At 39.7% G+C, this 26,415-nt stretch overlaps 1 protein-coding gene across 1 annotated transcript in view; it reads right to left on the bottom strand.

Moving 5' to 3' along the window:
• Positions 1-22,835, bottom strand: part of MGAT4A (mannosyl (alpha-1,3-)-glycoprotein beta-1,4-N-acetylglucosaminyltransferase, isozyme A) — a 74,392-nt gene extending 51,557 nt beyond the window's left edge. The window contains exon 1 of the mRNA XM_008939550.1: positions 22,515-22,835. Within this exon, the coding sequence (XP_008937798.1) occupies positions 22,515-22,608 (94 nt within the window). The 5' untranslated portion in view covers positions 22,609-22,835. The remainder of the gene's footprint in view (positions 1-22,514) is intronic.
• Between the last annotated feature and the right edge of the window lie 3,580 nt (positions 22,836-26,415).

A 26,415-nucleotide genomic window follows, 5' to 3' on the forward strand; every position in this document is an offset into this window, starting at 1 on the left:
GGGTGGTCAAACCCTGGAACAGGCTTCCTAGAGAGGTGGTGGATGCCTCCAGTCTGTCAGTGTTTGAGGGGCATTTGGACAATGCCCTTAATAACGTGCTTTAATTTTTCGTCAGCCCTGAATTGGTCAGGCAGTGGAACTGAATGATCATTGTAGGTCCCTTCCAAGTAGATATACTCTATGACAAGCTGACTCGTAAGCATTGTATATACAAAAAAGTCAATAGCGTAGCCAATATTTCAAAACACTTTTGAACATTTAGTGTTTTACTATTCAAAGGTTTCTCTAAAACCTAAAGAAACTGAATCGATTCCTTGTCAAAAAAGTATCAAACCATGGTTTCTCATTGCTGTTACAGCAAAAAGGAAAATACTGAGCCTAAAACCATACAGGAAGCAGTCACAGAGACCAGTGGTCATCATCACAAAAAAAGTAGTTTCTCATTCTATAATATTCTAAAGTGACCTTTCTTCTTATGCTGAAACCTTGAGGTATTTAAGAAAACAGAAGAAATTCAGACAGTACATCAGAGGCCTTATACAGCTGATGAAAGAACCTCAAACATACCTGTTCTCTGACAAACAAAACTTCCCTCTAACATCAGCAGCAGTCAATATCAAACACATTTGGTCTCCAATAGTTTCAGCATACAATCATTTTTATTTGAGAATAATATTCTATTTTACATTGAAATTTGGTGATGCTTTTCCATACTTTGATCTGGAAGCCAAAATAAAAATAAAAGTAACTACACCTTATACTTGAAACAAAAATAACTTAAGACATGACTTGAAAACTAAAAGTATTAATTCCTCATTATTTTCTCTTAAGCTCTACTAGTTTCAGCAAAACTCCAGAAGCTAAAAACTAAATATTTTAGCTGGCTTGATGCTACACACTTCTCTGAAAGTTAACACTATGTCAACTCACTCAGTAGTTTGTTTTCTCAACTTTCTTCCCCTGTTGAAAGATGTTCTCCTAAATATGAAGAACCAAGAATTCAGACAAGCTCACTTAGAAGTCGATGCAGTACCTTGAAAATTAAAATTCAAATAACATTGTGGAGGTTTGCAAGTTTTTGACCAGAGATGGAATCTCAGCTCAGCCTACTCTTCCTTCTCTGGGTTATTTATGGTTCCCCTACTAAATAACAGTTAAAAAAAAGTAGTCATTCCAAAAAGGCACCATCAGCCTAAGTTACAAACAGCCTGTTCTTCTCTTAGCCACAGTCTTGATTACATTATTTGATTTTTGCTCCAAATTTAGATAGCTCATAAGTGAAGTTTTAAACCAGATGGCTATTTCCAAAGCTAAACATGGAGCTTCTGAACATCTTAATATACATATAATTTCTTAGCTTTGAGTTTTGTACTACTGATCTAATATTTTTACATACTTCAATCCATTATTTTTAAAATCAAAGACCTTTCCCTTGAGATAAAAGGGGAAAAAAAAAATGCTGTAGTTTGAATTTACAAAAGCATTTTGCAGATTATCTCAGCTCAACTAAAATAGCAAAAGAAGTTGTAGGTAAATTATCTGCACTGGCAGAACCCTCGTTATATCATAATTCCAAATGAAACAAATACTGAACAACAAATGGCAAAAAAAAAACCTAGAAATAAAACCAAAGTGATTCTGTGGCTATTCAACTTTAGTACCACTAAAAAAAAAAAAAAAAAAAAAAAAAATCATCTACAGCTCTTAGGGTTTTGTTCAAGTAACTTTTTTAGCAAAATGAGCTTTTTGATTGCCCCCAATCTGTCAGTGTTTAAGGGGCATTTGGACAATGCCTCTGATAACACACTTTAGCTTTTGGTCAGCCCTGAGTTGGTCAGGCAGTTGGACTAGAGGATCATTGTAGGTCCTTTCCAACTGAAATAGTCTGTTCCATTCCAATAGAACTACACAAGGGAACTAACTTTTGAGTTGGGTACAGACATCTAGAGAATCAGCATAAGTTTGGTGCCTCTGACTAGAAGTTTCATCATGAATCACACACAAAGGAAACTGAGATGGATTGGTATTGAAAAAAGAACCTCGTGTGTTGGGTTTGTGCCTGGCAGGCTTTTGGTAGTGGAGGAGGGGCTACTGGCATGACTCCCTGTAAGAAGCCTTGAGAAGCTCCCCCAGCTCCAAGCTGTGTGTTGTTGCCATATATGTGTGTGCGTTGCCATAATCTTAGAGCATAGTTGAACAGGATTCCTGGTCAAGGTACTGGTATTATTAAAGCAACAATCACCATCAAATGCCTCCTTGGGCAGCCTGTTCCAGTGACTCACCACCTTCATACCAAAAAACCATCTTAATTTCTAATTAATTTCTATCTTTTTTTTTTTAAAAAAATTAATAATTTCTACCCTCTTCCAGCTTAAAGCCACCACCCCTCATCCTATCACTACAAGCTTTGTAAAAATTCCCTCACAAGCTTTCCTGTAGGCCACCTTCAGATACCGGAAGGTCACAATAAAGGTCTCCCTGTAGACTTCTCTTCTCCAGGCTGAACAGACCCAACACCCTCAGCCTGTCCTTGTAGGAGAGGTGCTCCAGTCCACTGACCATCTTCACATCCCACCTCTGGACCCACTCCAACAGGTCTATGTCCCTCTTGTACTGGAGGCTCCAGAGCTGGACACAGTACTCCAGGTGTGACATCACAAGAGGGAGTGGAGGGGGAAGAATCACCCCTCTCAACCTGCTGGCCATACTTCTTTTGAGGCAGCCAAGGACACAGCTGGCTTTCTGGGCTGCACTTGTGCACTGTTGGCTCATGCTGAGCTTTTCATCAACCAGCACCCCCAAGTCCTTCTCTGCAAGGCTGTTCTCAATGTTTGCTCTCACCCATTGCCCATCCTGTATCTAATCTTGGTATTGCTCTGACCCAGGTGCAGGACCTTGCACTCGGCCTTGTTGAACTTCATGAGGTGTGCATGGGCCCACCTCTCAGGCCTGTCAAGGTCCCTCTGGGTGGCCTCCCTTCCCTCCAGTGTGCTGACCACACCACACAGCCTGGTGTCACCCACAAACTTGCTGTGGGTGCACTCAACGCCACTGTCCGTATCATCAACAAAGATGTTCAATGCACTGGTGCCAGTAACACAGGAATCATGTCTCATATCAATATTTGTACAGCTTTGAATAAGACCTGTGAATTCAGGAGACTCTATTTGTGTATCTTAGGTAGCAGCAGAAAAGGCACCCAGAGGAGCACATATTTAGAGGATATGCATACACATCCAGCTTTGTTAGCATTGCACCAGGGAAAGGAGGCACAGGCACTGCAGAACCAGTGACACTTTGTGACCCCCTAAGACATGCCCCTCTCAAGAGATGGGTTAAATAGTGGAAAAAGAAAAAGGGGCAGAAACCATCTAAAAAGGGAAATTTGCATTTCTGGCAATCTCTGCAAATTTTCTGATTCCATGTAGCCTGCAACAGCTATACTATGATAGCGTGTGACTCCAGTAAAAACCCCGTCACTCTCTCAAGAAAAAAATACACCACCAAAACCACAACACATCCGTGGCTGCTGTGCAATACACATGCACACACTTTTTTTGAGGTAGAAGAAAATACAGTTGCATGAAGACCCTTACAAAACCCAAGAACATTTCAGCACTTCTCAGTTAGTATTGCCATTCTCCCTCAAGGAAAGCCTTTTATTGTCTGCTAAAAGCAGCACCATCTACAACATAAAAAGCAGTATGAAAGCTTGGCAAGCTGTTATTTATCTTACCAGTCAAATAGGTTCACAAATATGTTAAATCACAGGCCATTTTCACAACTGGAAATGGAACATACTGAACAAAGGTGACTGCGCTAAAAAACAAACACCACCACACCAAAAAAAAAAAAAAAAAAAAGCTATAATTCACTCAAGAGCTCCATGGTGGTATGGCTGGCTGTCTCCAGAGGCATCAGACAATAAGATCAGAAAAAGCTTTAGCCCATATCAACAGTGGGCAGCTCAGTCTTCCTTCAAACCACATATCAGCTAAATACCCAAAGTGATGGATCTGCCACACAGAGAAAAAGGTAACCAGCCAGACTTGGCACTCAAAAGACAGCAAGACAAGCACAGAGGACTTGGCTTTACCACACTGTCGGCCTGATTTATATTTCCTGCTCTTACTCAACTGAACTGCTGAAACCTCCCACCCGCTTCGTTCACGAAGTCGGAGCAGGAGGAATTGAGTGCCTGTGAGACAGGCAAAAGGCTCTGGCTGGCAGCAAAGCATGGCACACACACATTCCATGGGAAAACGGGTCAGAGCAGGAACAGGCACCTGATGCAGCAGGACTTCTCCTCTCTCCAAGGAGATATTCAAACCATAATTCAAACAGATAGAGACTCACTGGCAACTGTGCTAAATTCACAAGTTAACAGTTAAGTTTCTGGCCCACCCTAGTGACAAACCTTTTAGTTTTCTTCTTCCAATCCCAGGGTTCCTTCTCCTTATACCCTCACTCAAAACTAACACAGCCTGCATCTTCTCAAAAAAAAAAAAAAGCTTTGCCTGAAGCAAATCACTCTATAAGTAAGTTAAAGGTTCCACAGCAAACCTGCAAACTTCATTTTTCTGTCTACTCTGTTATTAATGTTTGCATCTGTGAGGATACATTGTAGAATGTACTAATCCAGGTACTTTTCTGATTAGTTATTCCACAATTCATTTACTCCCATTATTAAAACCACACAGCAGTTGCCATCATGCTATGGGTCAGAGATGGTAACAAGCTTCATGCATTAATTCACTACAATTGCACCAAGGATGCTGGACAATTTACAGATTAATACAAAACAAAGCTCTAAATGGACAGAGAGCTTCCACACCAAGTTTTGTATTCAGTCAGTGGGTGCAGCAAGAGCAGGTTACTCTTCAGGACATTAGGGACTTACCAATATGCCATTCAATTCAATCTGGCACAGCTTTAACAGGAACGTTGCTTTGTTTCAGCTGTGTCAGGAGAGAAACCAAGTGCCACACTTCCCCTAAAAACAGTTCAGATGCTTTATGTGATCCATGAAATCATAGTATCAAGTACACCGGTATCCAGCAAACCATGACAATTCCTCCACTGACTTGCACCTCACTCCCACAGATGTACACAACATGGATTACTCAGGCTATGCTTGATCCATGATACTGAAGTAGTTTCCAAGCTATAACATTTTTAGTGTCACCTAATCAAATAGTCATCTTTGTCTCTCACAAACAGATATCCTTTTAGATTAAAATCCTGCTATGCTAATATGTGACAGGCTAAATTATTTCCAACATCAGTCAAAAAGAAAAAAAAAAAAGGAAAATTTAATTCCTCTAAGTCAAAAGAAATTCTTGCTACACTAGCACTTAAGTAGTTTCCAACTTCATCTGAGGCTTTTTCTGACAAAGGCAAGCTTTCCCATTTTGCGTGGGTTTTGCAAAATGTAACTGTAAATACAATTACCCAATACTGGGATAAAAAATCCTGCTCTCACTGCACTGTGCAGCCATCCAGCTTCCACCTAAAGATGCACAGACATGAAATATATAGTGGCATTTACTGAGGAAATACAAATATTGTTTCCATTGCTCTTTGGAAGCGACTCCAGAGCTCAGAAGCTACTCACAGGGCACAAATAAAGCACTGCCTCCTCAAAATGCCCAGCTGAGGATAGGCAGAGGATTTGTCAAATCAATCACACAGGCAAGGCCAAAAAACTCTGTCCACACAGAAGAGACACTAAAGATGTTCCAGAATGCACCTGTGACATTTAGGTTTATAAAATCAGCAAACCATTGTAACAAGCCGAGGTCGTTACCATGTGTCAAAAACCTGTGCATAGGCACAAACCATAACCAACAATGTCAAAGAGTGAAGAGTAAAAGGTGTTAAAATTTGCCCCCCAAAACTAAAACTGGACTGTGCTTACCAATCAGATTTTGATTTTGTCTCCAAGTGGCCTAAAAGCTGATATATTGTGTCCTTTAAATGTTACAGTGTATTTCCATGGATGACTGCTTCCCATAAACTAATGAGCTTCCTTTCTCTTAAGTGAAATTAAAACCTTTTAGAAGCAAGTTATGATGAGTTATAAAGTCTGAAGCAGAAAGTAATCAGCCATGCAAATACAGAGTAAGGCAGTATACTGTAAATGCTAACAACAGACATGCTATAAATAAAAAGCTCTTAAGAAAACTGCTCAAGGTCAAATTTTACCAGTCCTCTTCGAACACGTGATCCTGGGGGCCTTTTTAGTTACAGACTTTATAGCTATGCCCTATTCACAAAATTTTATTATTTTGAAGGGATTAGAAAATAATATGCTGTTGTTTTATAAGTATATTATTCCATGGAATTAAAGACAGTAAAGTAAGGTAGTTGATTTATACACAAAAAATACATCCTACTAATCATGACAAAACATTTTCTGCTTCATGAAACAAACAAAAAAGGTCTTGTATCAAGACTTAGGAAAACAAGTGGGCAAGTCATTCTTTTATCCCTAATCTTGTTAGTCAAATTGACAGGTCATTTCAGCAATCTGGTCCTCTAATCTATCAAAACAATCCAGTAGAATTCTTGTTTATTGTCCTTATTTTCCACATAGAAACGTACCTATTAGGACGAGAAGTATTTTTTTAAAATTTAAACTACTTATTTAAGTAGCTTTCACTGTGAAGAACAGCATATATTTGAGTGAAGGTTCTGCAGATTTTCCTACCTTTATTTTTAAAAAATAACTCAATAATTATAATTACTTAATTTTTCATTGCAACTTGTTCACACTTTGCACTTCAAGGATCTGTATAAACAAGCAATGTTTTTTGTTCTCTCCAGTTCTAACACACCAGCACAAGTCTGAAGTGTTTGCTTTAAAACTTTCAGGGCCTGAACCAATCTCAGTCCAGATACTTTTGTTTAAACATTCCTTTTGCAGCAGGAGCTGGAGTTGTTTTCACTAATTTTTTTTAGGCAATCTGAACATGACCTTTTGTAATATCAACTAGTAAAGCTCTACTATTTTGAAATGTAAATTTCAGAATCAATTCACTACTAAATGTTCTTTTTAAAAAGTAAGACACACAACCCCCCCCCCACCCCCCCACCCCCCCCCCCGCGCTTTCTCAGAGATTCTACAAACACAAACAGAACAGAAAAATGGGAGTACAAACCAGATCAGACTGAGAACCTGCCTACCCCCATTTTTTTATATCTTTAATATAAATGCACTAAAACTGCTGCAGCTTATCAATCAACAGGGAAGCATGAAGTAGCACATCAGGCGGGTTTGGTTTCTTTTTTTTCCCTTAAAAACTCCACAATAAAACATTTTCCAAGAAAGAAAGCAATCCTAAGCAATAAGAAAGGTAAAGACACCAAACTAGAATTGTGACAACTGATGAAGGATTTACTTAAGGGGTATCTTACTAGCTGGATTGAGCAGCCAGGAGCAGTTTTCAGCATCTCCAGATGAAATTGCTCACCTATGCTTCTAAATACAAATTGTTCATTACAGAAAGGTCACAATTTAGAAAACTTCCTCTACAGTTACAAACCCCACTATGACACCACTCTCAAATCTCCACTGATGAGGGCTGACAGAGGATCTGAACGTTCCTTCAGACATGAGGACTAAAAATAATATACTAGAAAATCCAGACACCCACGACTAACGAGGTCAAGTCAACAGAAGCATATGGTGTTCTGTCTGTGCATTGGCTTCAGACAATAAGGATAATTAGACACATGATTTATTGGAGAAGAGTTATTGGCAGCGCTTGAAGTGAAGGTCTTCTTTTAAAATGAAGAACAGCAAGCTACAGTGGTGGGAATAAAGAAAACTCACATTTGCAATGTATTTGTCCTGATCTGACTGTTAACTTAAGTAGCATTCATACTACTTTATGTAGTAAACAACACTGTTCAGGACTCTATGGATGAATATAATCCTCAGGGCTTTTTTTGGTTCCAGCTATTTGGGTTTTATTTTATTTTATTCTCAGTGCTAAGAAGCACTGTCAACTCTGCTGGCATTTGTTCTTTAAAGGGAATGTGATATAAAAAGGTCACTGAAATCATATGCTAAATCAGTTCCACAATAAGCAATCAGCATTTAACACATCTCTATCCCTGAATAGAAACACTAAGGAATAAATAAAAGCTTCATAATTTCTATTCCCAAAAAGCAAAGCTGAACAAGGAAAATTATTGTAGCTTCTGTGGTAGATGTACATAGCACAAAGAATTCAGTTTACAATAGTAATAAAAGAAGAGCTCTGCTGAGCACGAAAACCATTGAATTCATGTAACTTGGACATTGACTCTTCACAGTGTCAGAAAATAATTACTTCCAAAAACCTGTCACTAAAACCTCCCACTTTGATATTTCTTACTGGTCTTCCACAAGACTCAAAGTGTACAACAGCATAACAGAAATCAGGAAATGCTCAAAAACAGCATCACAGTACTACCCCAAAAACAGGAACACAATTTCCAGTGACAGCTTTTATACCAAGGTCATTATGTCATGATTCATTTTTCAAACTAATTGCCGATTAAAAAGCCACACTACAACTCTGACTAAAATCTTATGCAGAAGTTCTGCTGCCCAAGCAAGCACAAAGCTCCAGTTTAGGCAAGCATTACAATCATATCACCGAAATACACTTTACTTTTAAGACACCAGCTATATCCATGTCTAGCCTGCATTCTTGGTGACACTGAAGAGCTAAAGCACATTAGCTGAAACTATTCCCATCACTTTTTTTTAACATATTGAAATAAACCAATCCATTCCACATTTCTGCAGAAGTGTGTGTATTAAGCATGCATGTCAGATCCATTTATTGTCTGCTTCCACCACTTAGTTTGTATGTGTGTATACATACACACTTTGTTGGTAACATGAACAAGAGCATCTTCCTAAAACTGTGTAATAGCTAAATACATTAATTTCTAACACACAAAAGAATCCATAACCCTTTATTCTGATCCCAGCAGAGCGTGGCTTTGTACTGTAACAATCAGCACCTGTGTGTGTTATTGGAATTTCAACATTAAAAATAAAGATCTAACTCTGGTAGAACATAATTCTCTCACATCTTTTAAAAGAGAGCAAGACATAAGCCCTTCACCTGAAATACAGATCTGCTGACAGTGTAAACACATGTAATTACCCTTTAGGTAATTCAACCTCTTACATTCAGTTTGACTGCAACTCATCTGTGACATCTCATGTTTCTCCTCAGACAATATTTTCACCTGCTTCCTACAAACAAGCACATATGCCTACATTGAGATACCAAATCAAAATGTTCGTGCTCTCTAATGGTCTCAAATTCCTGGAAATTTTGTTTTGCTTTAGAAGAAAAATATTTACCTGCATACCATCTTTTTATAAGCTACTGAACTTCTAATTCAGTTTCCTAGGCGAGCGTTCTCTGCTGTAACGGAACTCATGACAGCAGTGTCTTTGATTCTCCTTGTTCCTGGTTTGATAAGTTTAAACTGGAAAGATATACATTTCCATAAAAGCTCACAGTAAAAATATTTTTATTGAAAACCCAAACTGGGGTGCACAGACAGCAAGGCAATTTTCCAAATCAAATTTGTAATCATTCAAGCTTCTGCTAATCCTGTCAGTCACATCTTGCAAATAGCCAGTCATTAACAGAATCTGCTGTCTTAGCTCCTTTTGTAACCTTTTACATATCTGATGCCTCCACATCAACTTCCTGTTTTAACAGCTACAGTATAGCTATTTCTAAAATTAAAGAGATACAGTTTTAGTTAAGGTTACACACACTATTCCTTGTTTTCATGATGTACTACACACAAGGAAACTGAAGAAACTAACTGATCAGAAATCACGTTTTCTTCCTTCTACAGCTCTCTTACACCAGTAAACTGTGTTGCTAACTTAACAGAATGTTAGCTAAACAGCTGGAACCAAAGCCAGCCAGTGCTTCCCATAGGGTCTAGTGCTGAGGGACCTCCCAATTCAAAGAACAAAATAAAAAAAATCTTGGTTAATTGAGAATAAGGTGCACATTCAGTCCTCTTCCTTTTGGAAGCACTCAAAAGTCTTAAATAATAACTATAATTCAGTGAATATTCATGACAGACAAATTCTAGTTAGGAGGAACATTCAGACTCAGGTATGGTTTAGAGATGACAATCATGCTGATGGTGAGCAGTAATAACGAGCAATTGTGAGTACTGGTGTATCTCAAGCCTGTAACTACAGCACTACACCAATTCAAAATTCAGCCCTAGCAGGACACCTGAAACTATTTTAATATCAGCTCTAACACGGTCTATATGTATCATATTTGTTTCATCATCATTTCATGGACAACTTCCATAGAAATAAAAAGAAAATGAGTAAAAAGTTTAAAAAAAAAAAAAATCAAGGAGAGGGGACAGGATGAACCAACATGTTTATTTCATAGGCAAATGCCAGAACAAATACCACACTTTTAACAGATCAGAACTTCAATCAAGCAGTAACAAGAAAAGAATGGTCTGGAAGCCCCAGCAAACATTTTCATGAAGTTAGAAAGGGCTCTGCTTGGTTTCCAAGACTTGACTAAGGCCATTGGAATGCACCACATGGTACAACAAGCTGAAGTTTTTCCTTTTGGTGACAAGTACAGAGTCGCCAAAATACTCAGTGCAGAAAATTGATATTTTGGTTTAATTTTCCCAAATCACTGTGTTAATTACATATTTTAGATTACTTTTCCATTATACTACTCTTCATCAATATTACTGAATATTAGTTTGTGATGCTTCAACATCACAGGGAAATGTGGTTCCATTTGTATTTCAGATGGATTAAGGTTTCTGAGTAGAATTGTAGCTATGATACTGATCCTTTCTGTAACAAGGAAGCAAAGAGTTAGTGGAAGAGCCAGCACAGTGTAGGAATTATTGCCACAAAAGAGATCCAAGATGCATCATGTGGCTATAAATCATATCTTAATAGAGATTAATTGAAATAAAGTATATTTTTATTTTCCTTTCAAGGAAAGACTTTGGTTTCTTCTAATGATTTGTCAAAAAAAAAAAAACAAAACTTTACATTACAAAAACTGTAAGTAAAATTCCATTTTTACTTTTGACAAATATAAATCAATACAACCATAGAAGTTTCTATTAAGTGTCCCATTACTTTTATGCCATTATTGCAGCATATAAATCAATCTGCTATAAAGCTTTTTCTGAGAATGAAGGGAAGAGTCAACTGCATCAGCCATCGACTCTACAGTTTCACTTAAATACCACAAATGCAACATCCCTTTAGCATATCAATCAGCCTCCTGCATTTAATTCCCATTTGAAAAATACATCTGTAACATCTCAATAAAAAATATAGCCAGGTAGCCATGAATGCCTTTTTCTTTTATGGCACATTTAACAATGTCAGTAAATGTGTATGAACAGTAAGACCAGATACAGATAAAAGCAAAGAGCTTCAGCACAGATCTTGCCAGATCCAGACGACTATTCTCCTCTAATTCAAAAAAGAAAGCCAAGTACCAAAATACACCTGCCAACAAAACCACAGGCAGCTTGTCCTACCCTTTGAAGTAGCATTAAGCCATCAGTATCATGAACAATCAAGAACTAATGTATACAATTTATTTGTAAGTTTTTAAAAACCAAACAGCTCTCTCACCTGGCACTCTGGTAGTTTTGTGTACCTAGCAAGAGCCAAGATTGTGGGGTGGGGAGGGAACACCCAAACCCCAATATAGATACTGCATCCCCACGAGTTTCACAGATCTGTTTTCCTACAGCTGTTTCCACCCCTTCTCACTTACAGGGACTTCTATCCCAGTGGCTCCAGCTCCTCCCCAAGACTCCCATCCACGCCCCAGGACACTCTGTTCCTCTGCCACTCCAGGCCCAGCCAGTAGAACCAGCACTCTGCCCTTGGCACACCACGCCCCGTGTCGTCCCCCTGTGTACATCTTCCTACACACATACTTCTGCCACACACTAGCAGCATCTGCCTTTAAGCACTGGCAGAGGCCAGCAGTGCTGCAGCAGGCAGGGCTCTGCACCCGGCTGCCCGGCCAGCAAAGCCCAGCAGTGCTGCTGAGCTCCAGCCCTTCCCTGCACGGGCCGGGCGCGGGCTGCGTGCTGGCCACAGCTCCCAAACTGACGGGAATACAGGGTTACCGACAACCTCAAATGCCATCCGAGCAAGGAGGACAGAGCAAACCAGTATTACAAAGGAGCAACGGACAGAAGAGGAGGATACTGTGGCACATCTAAGCCAAAAGAAACTGCAGTGACATTTCAGCTTTTGAAAAAGTTAACCATCCTACATTCATTACCTGAGTCATTAGTTTATCATTATGACCACACCAGAAAAGAACTTAAAAGCCATTGGTACCGAATATACAAACAAATTGTGAATGTTTTAGCATCAATTCTTTTCCTGCATGAGGATAAATTCTCAGCTTCACCCAATTCAAATCTTTGGTCACTGCAATATACGCATAGGTAAAATACCACAAAACCTGATGGAACTCACCTTTAGATCCCCAAAATACAAATGAAAGAGAAAAGTCTTTCGTTCAATTACAACTCATTCCAAGTTAAAAACTTTATCAAACAAGGTTAAATACAGTTAGGTTTAAAGCAACATATTACAACTACAGGGCAAAGCATTAGTTCTTTTTCAGTGTTTCCATATAATATAAAATTGCATATTTATTACATACAACTGCCTTCTCAACAAAGCAGTATGGAGAAGAAGGGAAAATGAGCCCTTGCCTAAAAAGGTCATCTCTACCGATAAATGTGTCTCATTTACATCAGAGAACAGTTATTCTACCATCACGTATCTACATACAGGAGTTTCAGAAAGGTCCCCTATTCCTATCCAGAGCCTCTCTGATTAACAGACACAACTGTGCAAAGCAAAAACATTTAACTCCAGCACTTCCACACAAACAAACTCTACAACACACACCTCTCTACACATCCCCTAGAATGTGACTCACAGCACATATGCCAACCAGACAGGCAGAAACTCAGTAACTGACCCCTCTCAGACATCCTAATAGCATTGGACTATTGTGCAATTGCTTAGCAACTATTTAACACAAATATGCACTTAAAACTTCCCAAAGGTGTCACTTACTGTGCACACTTAAGCAATCTGTGTACACAACTGGTACCGATGCAGTAACCTAGTCAGCAACAGGATGCCTGTGCAGCAGCATCCACCCATCCGGGGCTAACAGGCTCTGCATCCAAAGAACTTCTGCTTAGACAAGATTCTGATGAAGAAAAAGAAGTCATGACCAGGAAAACTCAGGTATACGTATCCCAAACCTTCTCAAAAAATCACCACATTTATATGCTCACACATTGTTGAACATTTAGGGCTCAGATTTTGAGAGTTAAGATACTGTACGTTTTCCAACAGATTAACTCAGCTAGAGTCCAACACAGCAAGGAGACAAAGCACACAGGAAAACAGAACCATGACATAGAAAGAAAAAGCAACTGCTCAATTCTGACAACCTGAAAGCTTCTGAATACTTTAACTTGATTTGTTTCTACTACAGAATTGTCAATAACTCTGTGAGTCTCTGTACATGTAAATGAAGACACTCTTACTTCAAACCATTGCTTTCCCTCCCCTCAGAAACCAAGGAAACATACACACACAAGCCAGGAAATACAGCCAAAAAAGCTAGCTTCCTAAATTGAAGTGAGTGTGGTAATGGTAGATCCACCGCCAAATGTTTAACATTGTAATACATTACAGGAAAACACATCTATCAAAAGGTAACTGGTGAGAAGACTGCTACCTCACGCTTAACACCCTGACTCTAAAAGCCAAAACTTTTAGAAATTCTTATTAGCTTAGACACAAAATTCAAGCCATTGCAGAAGTCTGTTTCCACACATGCTAGTAGGCAGAGGCTGCTGACGCTCCTTGTTACTTCGTGCCTTGACAACTGTGTTGAAGCAGCTCTGTTTCTGAGAACATACCCTAACTTGTCCTCCTTGCAAATCAATCAGGATCAAAGCTTCGCCATGCTCCCACATTGCTATAAATTAACAACCTTGTAAGTCAGATGTGATCCCATCACACTTGTTTTATTCAAATCTCTTTCCAGCAGTACATTTGTCTCTAGGGGCTGTGCAACTAAGTATGAGGGCTGTTTATTTGCACAACTACTTCACTATTCATTTGTAATGGAAAAAAAAAAAAAAAAAAATTAGTTCAGCCCATCTCTAAAGTGCCTGAGGAAGCTTACAAGTTTGTAGCATTGATATGCAAGACCATGATCTATCTGTGGGCTACAATAACCACATTTATGCTTGATAAGCATAGGAAACTTTTAAATTCTTTTTGAGCGTAAGGTAGTAAAATTATATACTGCCACAAGCAAAAACAGGGTTTCTGTTTACTGTTAGATAGATGGGTGGCACATCCGAGGGAAGCATCCGCAGGAACAGACAGAAAGCTGCATGAAATCCAAGGAGACAACCAGAAAAGCAGCTGGAAGCACAGCTCTAAAATACTGTAGGATAATTGCTTTTTAGGCAGAGACTGGCTGGAATAAAGCTTTGCACTGTGAGCAGGGAAACCACCGTCTATTCATTTTCTGCCATGTTCAGGAAAACAAAACATAGCACATTATAAACAAAACTGGAGACTTACCAGTGTCTCATCCTAAAAGGAAACAACTTACAGAATGCTAATCCTAAAGATTGTATCAATAATGGTAAAAGCTTTTTCTGTTAGCCAGCCAGCAAATAAAGTCAAGATTACACAGTAGGAATAAGGTTACTGAATGAGATACTACTCTAAACAATGGGAGTGAAGAAAAAGGAAGAAGGGAAAAGAAAAGGGAAAAAAAAAAAAAGACACTTGAAAAGAAAAACAAGTCAGTTCTTGAGATTTTTCTAACACTACTTTCATGGTTCCTAGCTATAGAAAAGGCTGTAGACATTAACACTAAACAAATGAATCTTCTAAAATAGATGTAAACAGTTTATGTATTTTAAGAGATGAAATTTGATGGTAATAAAGGGCAACTCTCACACATCACTAAATAATGATGCAAACATCATTATTTAATAATGAAATGACACAGGCTCTTGACACAAGAAGAGACACACCTAGCAAAGGCCAAGAATACCTACTATAACTTGGGTTAGCAGAGCCTTCTAGGGGTCTCCTTGTCCAAACCCCTATGCAAAACTAATTTCAGCAAGATAGCTAGTTGAAAGTTACAGCAAAAACCAGCTGCAGGGCTTCTCTATCTAAGACTTATTTCAGGAGGGTCACACTGACCCTAAAAACCTGTGGAACTCACTCTTTTTGGCTAGTCCAAATCTCTATCAATACCAAACATGGTATTAATGTCTTTTACTTGTCACCACTGTTTCAACTTGGTTTTGAAAATGCCTGCATAGAAATTGCTCATGACCTACTTTAGTATATAACCATACTTCCCATTATAAAACCTTTTCCAACCACCTAACGTTGCTCTCTCTTTCGGTTTCAGCCCCTTATAGTCTGTTAATGTACTGTTTGTAGCATAGTGAATGTCTTTTTCTTTAAGAACTTTTACAATATTTGAAAATTATGTTCCTGTCTGTTTTCTCACACCTCTCCTTTAAGCTAAGGAATGTCAGACCACTGACCCTTCCCTTACAGTGTAGATTTTCAAGATCTTTGATCTCTGATGCACCTGTGTGCACCATCCATAAGCTGACACAGTGCCAAGCAAGCAGAAAGATGACTTCCTGTGTCTTGCTGGAGTAGTAACTTCACACTTCTTTACTTCCTTAATACCCTTTTCTGTTCAATTCCTTTTGTTTTCTGCAATAACACGTTGAGTCGCACTTAGCATGTGATTTGTGGTAAATTGTCATTCTTAACTAGAATCCTAAAAACAAAATTCTTCCCCATTCTTTATGTATACATTTGATAGTCTCCTGCTTTACTGCACCCTATGTTTTATCTGGGGCACTTTCACTTACCTTCAGCCCTCCCTCCACTTCCCTTGCTGACTGAGTCTCCAATTTGCATAAGTTATTATACACTGCAATCTCTCTGCCTACCTTCACTACTCCTCCCAGTATGGTACTGTTTGAAATTTAGTAACAAATCCCTTCCTCTCATCACCAAGTTTCACTAAGGAAAGTATCAACCACCACCAAACAGTGGACAAATCATTGCAAAGCACCTCACAAATTAACAATGTGACCACGCATCAGTTGTAACTACTGTAGGAAGACAGTTCCTAGTGAGACAATAAATACTGACTGGCTTACAACCCATTTCAATGCTTTCTTACTCAATACAGGGGCAGATACATCTCTTACAGCAGGGTAGGAGCAGCTGTGTCCATTGCAACTTTCTTTCCTGGGCTGGCTAATTTACTCACATGACAGACTCTCTATGGGAGGAGCTGGATCAGTGTTTTAGAGGAGTCAGGCAAGCATAAAGACTCAGGCTGAAGAAATATTATGAGCAGCCACACCAAGCACAAGTGTTGCCCTTTCCCAGCTCTGAGCACTGGACCACAATCAAGAGCAGTACTGCAGGATGTTGTCAAGTCTGGTCACATTGAACACTTTGGTAGCAGCCAGGTGTTAGAATCCCATAAACTGTTGATCTCACCTAGCTAGCAGGTGATTAAAAGAAAAAGGCAAGAGAACAAGGCAGTGCTGCAAAAGCTCCTCTGGTTACAATCCTTTCTGCTGCTCAGTCCCCCCGGGAGAGCGTGTTCGCTACCCGCACGGGACTCTCAGTAACCATTCCAAACCCACATTCCTGATTGGCTTTAACAAAACCAACTCCTGTTTTTAATATCAAAAAGCTCTATGCCATTTTGTTAGTTTTAGAAACCAAACTTGAAGTGTATTTTAGATAAAGAGCAGAGTAATGCTCATGTGCTGGTGCTAAAAAGGAAACTCCTATTTCCTTTAATTTCAGCTCCTGGAAGAGAATCTGCAACAGAATTTGCAAAGGAAACCAATGCTTCCTTTCTATATAACAGGAAAGAAAAAAAAATAATCCACAACTCTCTTCTCCAAACAAACTGGCATAAATTGTTATATGCACTTTCTACCTTAGTACCCCAACCAGTCCCTTCCCTCTTCCCTTCCTCTGGCTCCACTCTCCTAAGTCTGTAGTCCATTTAACTTCTTTGGCTGGTTGATTTCCCACTGATATGAATTAAGACAACACAACTCTGAAATTCAGAACATGCAGCCAGAAGACTATAATCAGCATTTACTCAAATAACAGCTTCTTTTAGGATCAAAACATAAGCTAAGGTGTGTTATGGTTGCAAGATACTAACATGCATCTCTCCAACATCTAATCTAGTTTAAAGAGAGTATTTGCACAACCACTGTCAAGGAAAAACAAAAACTGGACCATATATATATATTCTGTCCTCCTTGCCTTGTTTCCTCCATGGTTGTATAGGACTCTCCTCCCTTTGGGAATTAATATTCCTTTCCACCATTGCCTGAGGTGTTTTGTTTTAGTCTCAGTTAGGCTTTCTTACGCTTGGTGCTAAGTTTAGACATTTTTCAGCACTGATCATTATTATGACTGAAAAACTGTTTCATTATTCTCATTTTATGAAAACAGCCAGGAGAAAGAAGACAACAGTTTTAGTATACTGCCCAGGCCATTTTCTCTCCAAATGAGAGAAGATGTCATTCTTTAAAAATAAATAAATAAAAATAAACACCCACTCAGTAGCTCCAACCATCATTACTTAAGCATGATTGAATATGCAGCAAACTAGGACACTAGTTAAATATCTCAAAAGTCCTCTTGGAGGCCTTCCCATGTGAATTTAAATCAGTGTACCAAAATAAGCCATCCTCAAACAGTGAAGACATCCTACAGTTATGACAACACCCTTGGATGAACTGAAAACCAGAAGCTTTTTCAACTAAGTTTTCATTATTAAGGAAAAACATGTTTTACATGGGAAAAAAAAAAAGATGACATACACTACTAGTTTCAGACTGCTCTGAAAACTACATAGTTTAAACAATCCTGAAGAGTTGTATCAGATTTTCACAATATATATCCCATACATGTCCTCACTACTTCCAGTATCAAAACACGTTCTGGAAGGGATGCAAGACACTGCGCACTACTGTCTGTCACACCAAGAACAAAGCACACATACTTAAAATGCTGGTTGTGTTTGTTTGTTTTTAAAGGCAGCAGGGTCAGAGTAGGAACATGGGAAACAAATGATAAGGTTGATGAATGCTTTGCTGAAGAATTTCATTCTACCACACCTTCTCTAATTCAGTACAGTTATTTACATTCCTTCCCAATTTCCATGCTGGTGATAGGCATCAGGAAGTTTGCTGACTCAAGAACAGGAGGTTCTTGGGCATTATGAATGCTCTTCCTGAAACATTATGTACACAGACCACTAGTCACATTAAAGATCAAATTATCAAGACTACATAATGCACAAGAGCTTTGGTGTAATTTCTGTGACTGGTGTAATAGCTACACAGTACTGATTTGTACTGGTTAGATTTTCCTAAGAGTAGTGCCTTTAAGATAAAAAATCCCACTGCATTTCTGTAGTTCACAAATGAAGTGAGAAATGAAGTTAGACTTGAAACGGTGAGCAGGTCAGTAGTACCAGAATGCATGATTCAGTCCAAAGAGACAGTATTTATCACTTGCATAAGAGCTCAGTGTTTGGAGGAATTCAAGGACATCCAATGCTGAGCTGACAACTGTGAATGTGCAGTGACTATGAATCCTTTAAAAGTGTGTCTTCTGTGCACCAAAGTAATCTGCATTTTCCTAAAATCTGATTTGCAACATCTACTTTATTTGTGCTAATCACAGCACATTTTTAACTCCTAGAAAGCCATCTGACAACTCTTGTTTATAAATTCCACAAGAGAGATCTTTACCAGGTGTCTTCAGGGCTTCTGCTGCTCCCTTAAAACCCCAATACTTCTACAGGATCCAGAACATGACAAAGATCTTGGCCTGATTTGGAAGGCTCTCTCCAACAGCTGGAGATGTGTCAGTCCACCTTCTGCAAATACAGTTAACTTTAAAAGCAAAGCCATGTAATTGGCTATTTCGTTCAAATCTCAGTATCTGCCCTGTGAGAGATTATTTACATCACCAGACCACTGGGCAAGCTAAAGCCAAGCTGTTGCCAGTGATGGCACTTTATACGGAGTATTTCCTTCTGACAGCTTTTCAGCATATCCTTGAAGCTTCTGAAGCACTGTTCTGCAGAGACAAACTTTTGCACTTTAAATTCGTACTGAAGCCTAAATCCCTTTGAAGTGCCCAGAGCTTATTCTGCATAGACTGGTACTAGGTGTGTTTACTAGAGGAAGACAATCTACAGAAATATCACATCGTCCCAGTCTCATTGCTATTCTACAAATGGTTCTGCATTTTAAGTGACAATTATCCAAGATCTTAGTTCCTCAGTTAAAATTAATCACTTGAAGACTAGATTACAGCTGTTAGGCACTATGATTTTGCTTTTAAAAAGCAAAACTTGTTTCAGTTGTCACTGAGAAGCTAGCAATCTGGGCAGTTGATTTTTCTTTTTAAAAAAATTAAATAATACTTTCTTTCCAAGCACAGATTTACTTTGCTGTCCAAAGACTGACAAATACCTAGAGGAACCTAGAGCATGCCATATAAATAATGGAAGATGGTGATCAGAGTACGTGACACTCCACAGCCTTTCAGTGAATGGGAATAGCAAACTATTTGTTTCTAATTGAGCCAAAAATTTGTAATGAAAATGTTATCAACAAATTAAGATCCCATCCCACAAGGCTCACTAAATAAAATTATACCAATCTCAAAAAAAGAGTTTTTATAAATACATATCCTCAGTTTCTGAACCTTTTCCATTGGTGCAGAAATGTCTCTGATTGAAAACATGGTTTAGACAACTGTCTAAACCTAAAACAGATTTGAGTTCATCTGTGCAAGTCAATAAGATGCTAAACGTAAGTTTAAAAAAGTAAAATTTTTTTTTTAAAAAATGATATGTATATATTTCTCTTGAAACAACACTTTAAGAGCAAATTTTCTACACTGTAGTTTTGTAACTGGGATTTATGATTAAACACATTGCTGATGTCTTGTTATACTGTTTTATTTAACAAATTACAATCTTAATGCTCAACAGCAAGATCTGCTGAAGATAAATGCAGAAGTTTTATGCTAACATTAAGTATCTATTCTAAGCATTCAAATGGAAAAGGAAGTATTAAAAAATAGGAAAGTCTGAACAACAAAAGCTTAAATTGTCACCAAGTCCTGCATATACTAGTACTCCTCAAATAACAGATCTTTGTTTCTTGTAATGGAGACTTTTCTTCATATTTTGCTTTGACAAGAAAGAACAAGACTTGTAAATCAAATGTCAAGTAAGAAAAAAAGTATGGGAAAGAATTTCATAGATACATATTTTTGATGAAGTGAAAGCAAAATTCTTGTGATGTTCTTAAAGAAGAAATTAAACATTAACATAAAAATCTAAATAGAGAGAGTAGTATTGGCCAAAATTAAGAAAATCCTACTTACAGTGCTATTCAAATATCCTTTTCAGGTTTTGGCACATCTACACTTCTGTTGTCCAATTAAAAGACATATTATTACAGTAACTTCAAGAACCTGACGTTTTTCCTGCTGCTTACGCTCAGAAGGCTGAGCTACCGACCAACTGCTGCAGCAGAGAGCACACCACAAAGCATCTGCTTCTCTGACAAGTGCCCAATGGGGAAAAAAAATAAATTGGATATGCCACAGAACTCATCTGCTTCTTTTATACTTAAATAAGGGTTACAAGTTGGCTGTGCTACAACAGACAGTATTCATGGAAAACCTCAGCTTCCACTTATTGGACCTAAGGCACAAATTAATATAATATTGTCAGCAGAACAGTCAGAACAAACCATGCAGTAATCTCACTTTCGAAAAAATATGTTTTAAAATTACTTGATCTTTGAAGGACATAGTCTGCTACTTTTCAAGAGGTTAGATGTTTATAAAGAAAAAAGAAAACCACACTTCTACAAACCACTGTCGAACAAGATTATTTGCTCTACTTAAGGACAAAACCGAAACAAACATCTTACTTGTAGTAAACAGTCCTAACCCCCAGAAAACCTGAATTTTCCCGTGTTCACATGGAGTACACTAAGATCAACAAAGGTAAATAAAAAATTAAAAGTCTATTACACAAAATAGTTATGTCAAGCTCTAGGGTCAGGGCCATCCACTCGATCTATAACAGATGCTCTCTGTTAAGCCTTCTCCCTTCCCAAAGGGGAAGAGAAAAGGCTACTGGAGAGAGCCGCATGGGTTAGAAAACTAAAGTAGCTTTAATGAACATGATAAAATGGAATATATAAAAACCAGCATCAAACCAAAGCCCCTAGTGGCAATGACTTCACTGTCACCACCAATGCAGTGGAGCTGCCACTGGGGAAGTCCCAGACTGGACTCTGCACCAGACAGGAACCAGATCCAGGAGCTGGATTCTGGAACATGTGGATCAGGATCAAAGGCAGAATGTACAAAGTCCTCCTTGGATACTGGCCATTGAGAAAGAGAGCTTGACCCTCATGATCCCTCAGCTTTATATTGTGTATGACAGATACAGGACAGAATACCTCGCTGGGCAGTTTAGGGTCACCTGGCCTGGCCTCTCCTCCCTGCAGGTGTGGCCTTTGACTTTCTGCACCCTCCAACATGGTACACAAGATTTAGCAGTGACCTTGGTCTCTTCAGGAGCAAGCACAGAATTAGTTCTCTTCTTACTCAAACGAGGACAAGTTGCTTGATTATTTTATGAGATTGCTCTTGTTATTAGAATAGGTGCATTTCCCATTACCCAGTCAATTTTCTTATATTACTTTATTTCTTGTCAGACCCAGACAAGAAATATTCCACATTTCATTCAAAGACAGCAAGAAAAGTCTTTCAACAATGTTGATTGGCAGCTTGCCACTGCTGTCATTGAATCATCAGGGAAGACAGAAAGCAGCACCAAAAATAACATTCTCCAGCCAGGTCCGTTGGCCATATGTTACATGGAGGGGGGAAGAAAAAAAAAAAGGAAAAACCCCAAAACACCAACCACCAAAAAAAACCAAACAGAGACCATATGTTTTGCCAACAACCTGTAATCCTAGGGAAAAAAAAAAAAAGGCAAAAATCCAAAACAAACCCACAACAAACAACTATTCAGGCAGGACCAACCCTTTCCTCCAAAAGCAGCATCTGTTTTTCTTCAGGTACATTTTTTTCTTTTTAAACTAGGACCACTCCAAGTTAATTTTCCCAAATATACTAGCAGGTGCTTACTCCTCAGCAAGCCAAGACCTTGTGGAGCAGAGCTTGTCAAGCAATTTACAGACTGCTAGCATACAGCAGCAGTGCACGTGCCTGGGCTATCCCTCTGCCATACAGCCCCATGAAAGTCAGCTGGGAGCCTTTTACTCACCTTTCCCATTTTGCCACGCAGTATACCAGGACAAACTGAGGAAAGTAGTGATGAAAACTAACACGGTGGCCACAGTTCCATTTCGGAGCCTCATCTCATTTCAGCATCACACTTGTTTATGTTCTGTTAGCGATGAGGACCTATCTGTGGGGCTTGCTGCAATGAAGTCAGCTGAAGTCCATCAGCAGCAGATGGCCGATAGCCACACAAAATGTAGCTCTCACATATCAGAGGTACCATAAACCAATCCGTTTCGAACTCTTGTAAGCTTTCTTACAGTTCTCATGAATGAAACTTCTCTTTATTCTTCTAGTCCTATTTAAAGGAAAGAAAATTTTAACAGGTTATACCAAAGAAATTTACAAGAACCTCTCATATGCCAAAATACAGCAGAGAATTACTACTATGTGCTCCTCACTGTGGCTTACGTGCACCTCCCTCGCACTGCCTCACTCTTGGCTCAGAGAACAGAACGCGCTCGATCGATTTGTCCTTTTTCTGTTAAGACTGCTCGTATCTGGAGGAGCTGTATTTCACACAAATTTGGTTTTAAAGTAAAACATATAGATCACCAACATTACAATTTTAGCATAAATTCAAGGCAAGATCACACGTCACTTGGGCAGGAGTTGTTTTCAGGGAGCCAGCCAGGCAAGGCCCCCCTCCTAAGTACTCACTTTGGCAAAACCCCTCTGACACCAGCGAGGCCCAATGTCACTGCAGCAGCAGAACTGCCCCCAGCAAACTGACAGCACTAAACAGCACTCACAAACCTACATCACTCATCTTCCTCTGCTCAGTGCAACACTATTGGATCCATCTGCAACCATTTTTCCCCCAGCCTAGCTGCAGCTAAAGCAGAGACTATATTCATGCACGCAGAGACTGTTCAATCTATACCAACTGGCAACAACCCAAAAGCCCCACAAAATGTCATAATACAACCATATCGCTCCTCCTCACTGCCTGCTCCACACAGGGACAAGGACAAACCACAGAAATTAGCTACAGTTCAGTTCTATGCCAGAGGAAGATTCCATATCCTAGGATTAGAAAATCCTCAAGTGGCCAAACAGCCAGCATCCAACCACAATGTCCTAACTGAGCAAGACAAAGAGCACAGGGAAATAAATCAACCAACTTTAAAATGGAGGGGCAGATTTGTTTTAACAGTGCTAAATCATCCTTTACACTCATTCAAACATTAACATTTAACATTCTTGTAAGTCACTGCCAGGTTTTCCCCACTCTAAACCACATCTGATATAAGTGTGCTACACAGCAATAAATAACTTGCTCTGGATTTTCCTTGGAAGAAATCTGTCTCTCTCTTGAATGGGTGCATTTAGAACATGGAGGAAAAAACACTTTTTATTATTTCCGTACCAAGAGATTCCAGACAAATCTCACATGCTCCTCCCAAGCTTGTACTGCAGCACACAGTACCTCTACCCAAGAGCTTGCAAAACAAGAGGTAACCATCAGGCATGGTTAACAAATTAACTGAGGAGAACACAAAGTTGCAGAACTACATATACTCCTGCATCCAAATCTTGGTCACAACATCCAAAAGGTTACTAAAAGCATTTACCTTTACACTATGATTACCTCACATACAATGCTTGCAATGTGCTTTTGTTTTGAAGAACTTCACGCACAGACAGGGTCCTGGCTTTAAACATTAACTCAGAAATCACATAGTCCCTGTGAGGAAGGGAACAAATGCAAGTACAGGGGAAGCAGACAAGAGTGGAGGGTAAAATCTGGTAAGAAACCAAATAATTAGCATGAATAGAAAGAACTGCGAAAAGCCTTACGAGACAACAAACCCAAATTCAACCCAGGGAAAGATAAAGACAACTGACAGACCTATAGGAAGCCAACACACAGAGCACAGCATGCCAGGAAATTATCATCAGCAGTGCCCTTTTGAATAGGTGATGGGCACAAGAAAAGCCAGGAGAGCAGACAATAGTAATTAGATGAGAAGATAAAAGTCTGGCTCGACTTTAATAGCAAGGAGAGGTAAAGATCTCAAAATGCCATGGTTTTATAAGGTCTGCCTACAAGAATTTAGGAAATTCAGGAAATTCGAGAATTCAGGTGATTCCCAGACTACCAGAATAAGAGATAAGGACACGGATACAGTCAACAACATTAACGGTTTAACGCGGCTAAAGTGGCTCTGAAGTAAGGATGCCTAAATTATCATCCACCTTTTCCATTATTTTAGCGGCAGTCAGAATTCTCTGGAGCAGCTCAGGTGTGCACAAAGGACCAGGCTGCAAGCTGGACAGATTATCCCAGTGGGGGCAACAGACAGCTGCTCTGACATGCAAACAAGAAAGGGCAACCAATAGAGTAAAAATATTGTTTGATAATGCAAGGAAAATTAACTGCCTGCCTCGCCGGAAAATGTGGGCATCATTTTTACATTTGATGCAATAAAACCAAGATGCTGCAATCAGGGCTTCTGACTGTGCTATTTGAATCCACCAGAAAAAAAAAAATACAGTCTGAAATAATTCAGGAAACAACCAAACAAAAACACACAAACAACAGCACCCAAACCAACCAAACAAAAACAATAGCAACATGATTCAATTAGCAGTGTGTATGCACAACATTGTGTCAGACGAGTAATTATCGCAGTTTTGAGTTGGCTGGTTCTGATCTTATCCTACTCTGCTGTTGTAACCACTTCTCTTAGCCCAGGCACCAGCAGGTCGGCTACAGCTCAGTGATACTTAGATGATTATTCAGGCATTTGGCTCTATCAGACTGCAAGCATCAAGGCCATGCATGAACCTGAAGAGCTCCAGCTTTTAGAAATGCATGTAGTTAAACTAGCAGAAGCCCACGTGTAGATGCACATCAAATATTTAAACCCCAGGTGGTCACTTTAGGTTTCTTCAATAATTTACAACACAAACTAAACAAATTTAACTGAGGGGTAATCCCGTTTGAGCCAACGTTATGACAGGGTGTAACTAGATAGATGGAGCCTACAAAATTTTCCAGTGCTGTTACAACTTGAACCTCTCCCACTGCAGGCAGAAGGGAAAGACCATGCTAGATGCTGAAGGCCATGGGTCCTGAAGGTACTTGACAGCACTCAGAGCAGCCACCCTACTGAGCAACATCTTAAAAAACCCAAGAAGTTTCTGTATGTATCCAGACACTCCCAAAACACATACAAAGCACGCTTCTAACTGCAAACCATGAAAACCGATATACTTCAATACCCTACAAAGCCTCTTTAGAGAGTTGCTGAAGGGTTAGATGCTGCAGGATCAAAGACAGAATTCTGAGAGGATGAGTCCCATCCTGCCGGGAGGTGCAACCACCTACCGCGGCAGCAGTGCTGCGTTCGAAAGGCACGGGAGAACAGCCCGGGATTAAAAGACGGCAAGAAAGAAAAGGCGGAGGAGATGGGCTAAAGAGGGGGCTTTTCCATTCGGTTTGCACACACCACCACCACCCCCCGCCGCCGTTAACGGCCGCTCGCACGCGGCCATTTCGCACCCGAGTCCCCGCAAGCCCCGGGAACGGGGATCCGCTGCCTCCGGTGGAAACCGTTTCCCAAGTTAGTTGGGACCTTCCCTGGTGTCTCCCTCCGCCCCGGTCGTGGCTGTTCAATCGGGGAAGCGAAAAATCAGGCGTAGAGACACGCACCGACCGCCGGCTGCTCTGCCGGACGGCAGCGAGCGAGAGCTGAGGGAGGTGGGAGGGACGGGAGGGTGAGCGCCGGCCGGAGGAGCTGCGCGGCACCCCGCGCATCGCAGCGCGGTTGAGTGGGGAAGGAAGAGGGACAGGAAACTGGAAACTCCGCCGAGCCCCCCTCGGGCTCCCGGCACGAAGGGAGGCGAAAGAGGAAAGGTGAAAAGAGGTGTCCACCGCG

Source organism: Merops nubicus, unplaced genomic scaffold (genome assembly GCF_000691845.1).
Source record: "Merops nubicus isolate BGI_N331 unplaced genomic scaffold, ASM69184v1 scaffold6734, whole genome shotgun sequence".
NCBI lineage: Eukaryota > Metazoa > Chordata > Aves > Coraciiformes > Meropidae > Merops > Merops nubicus.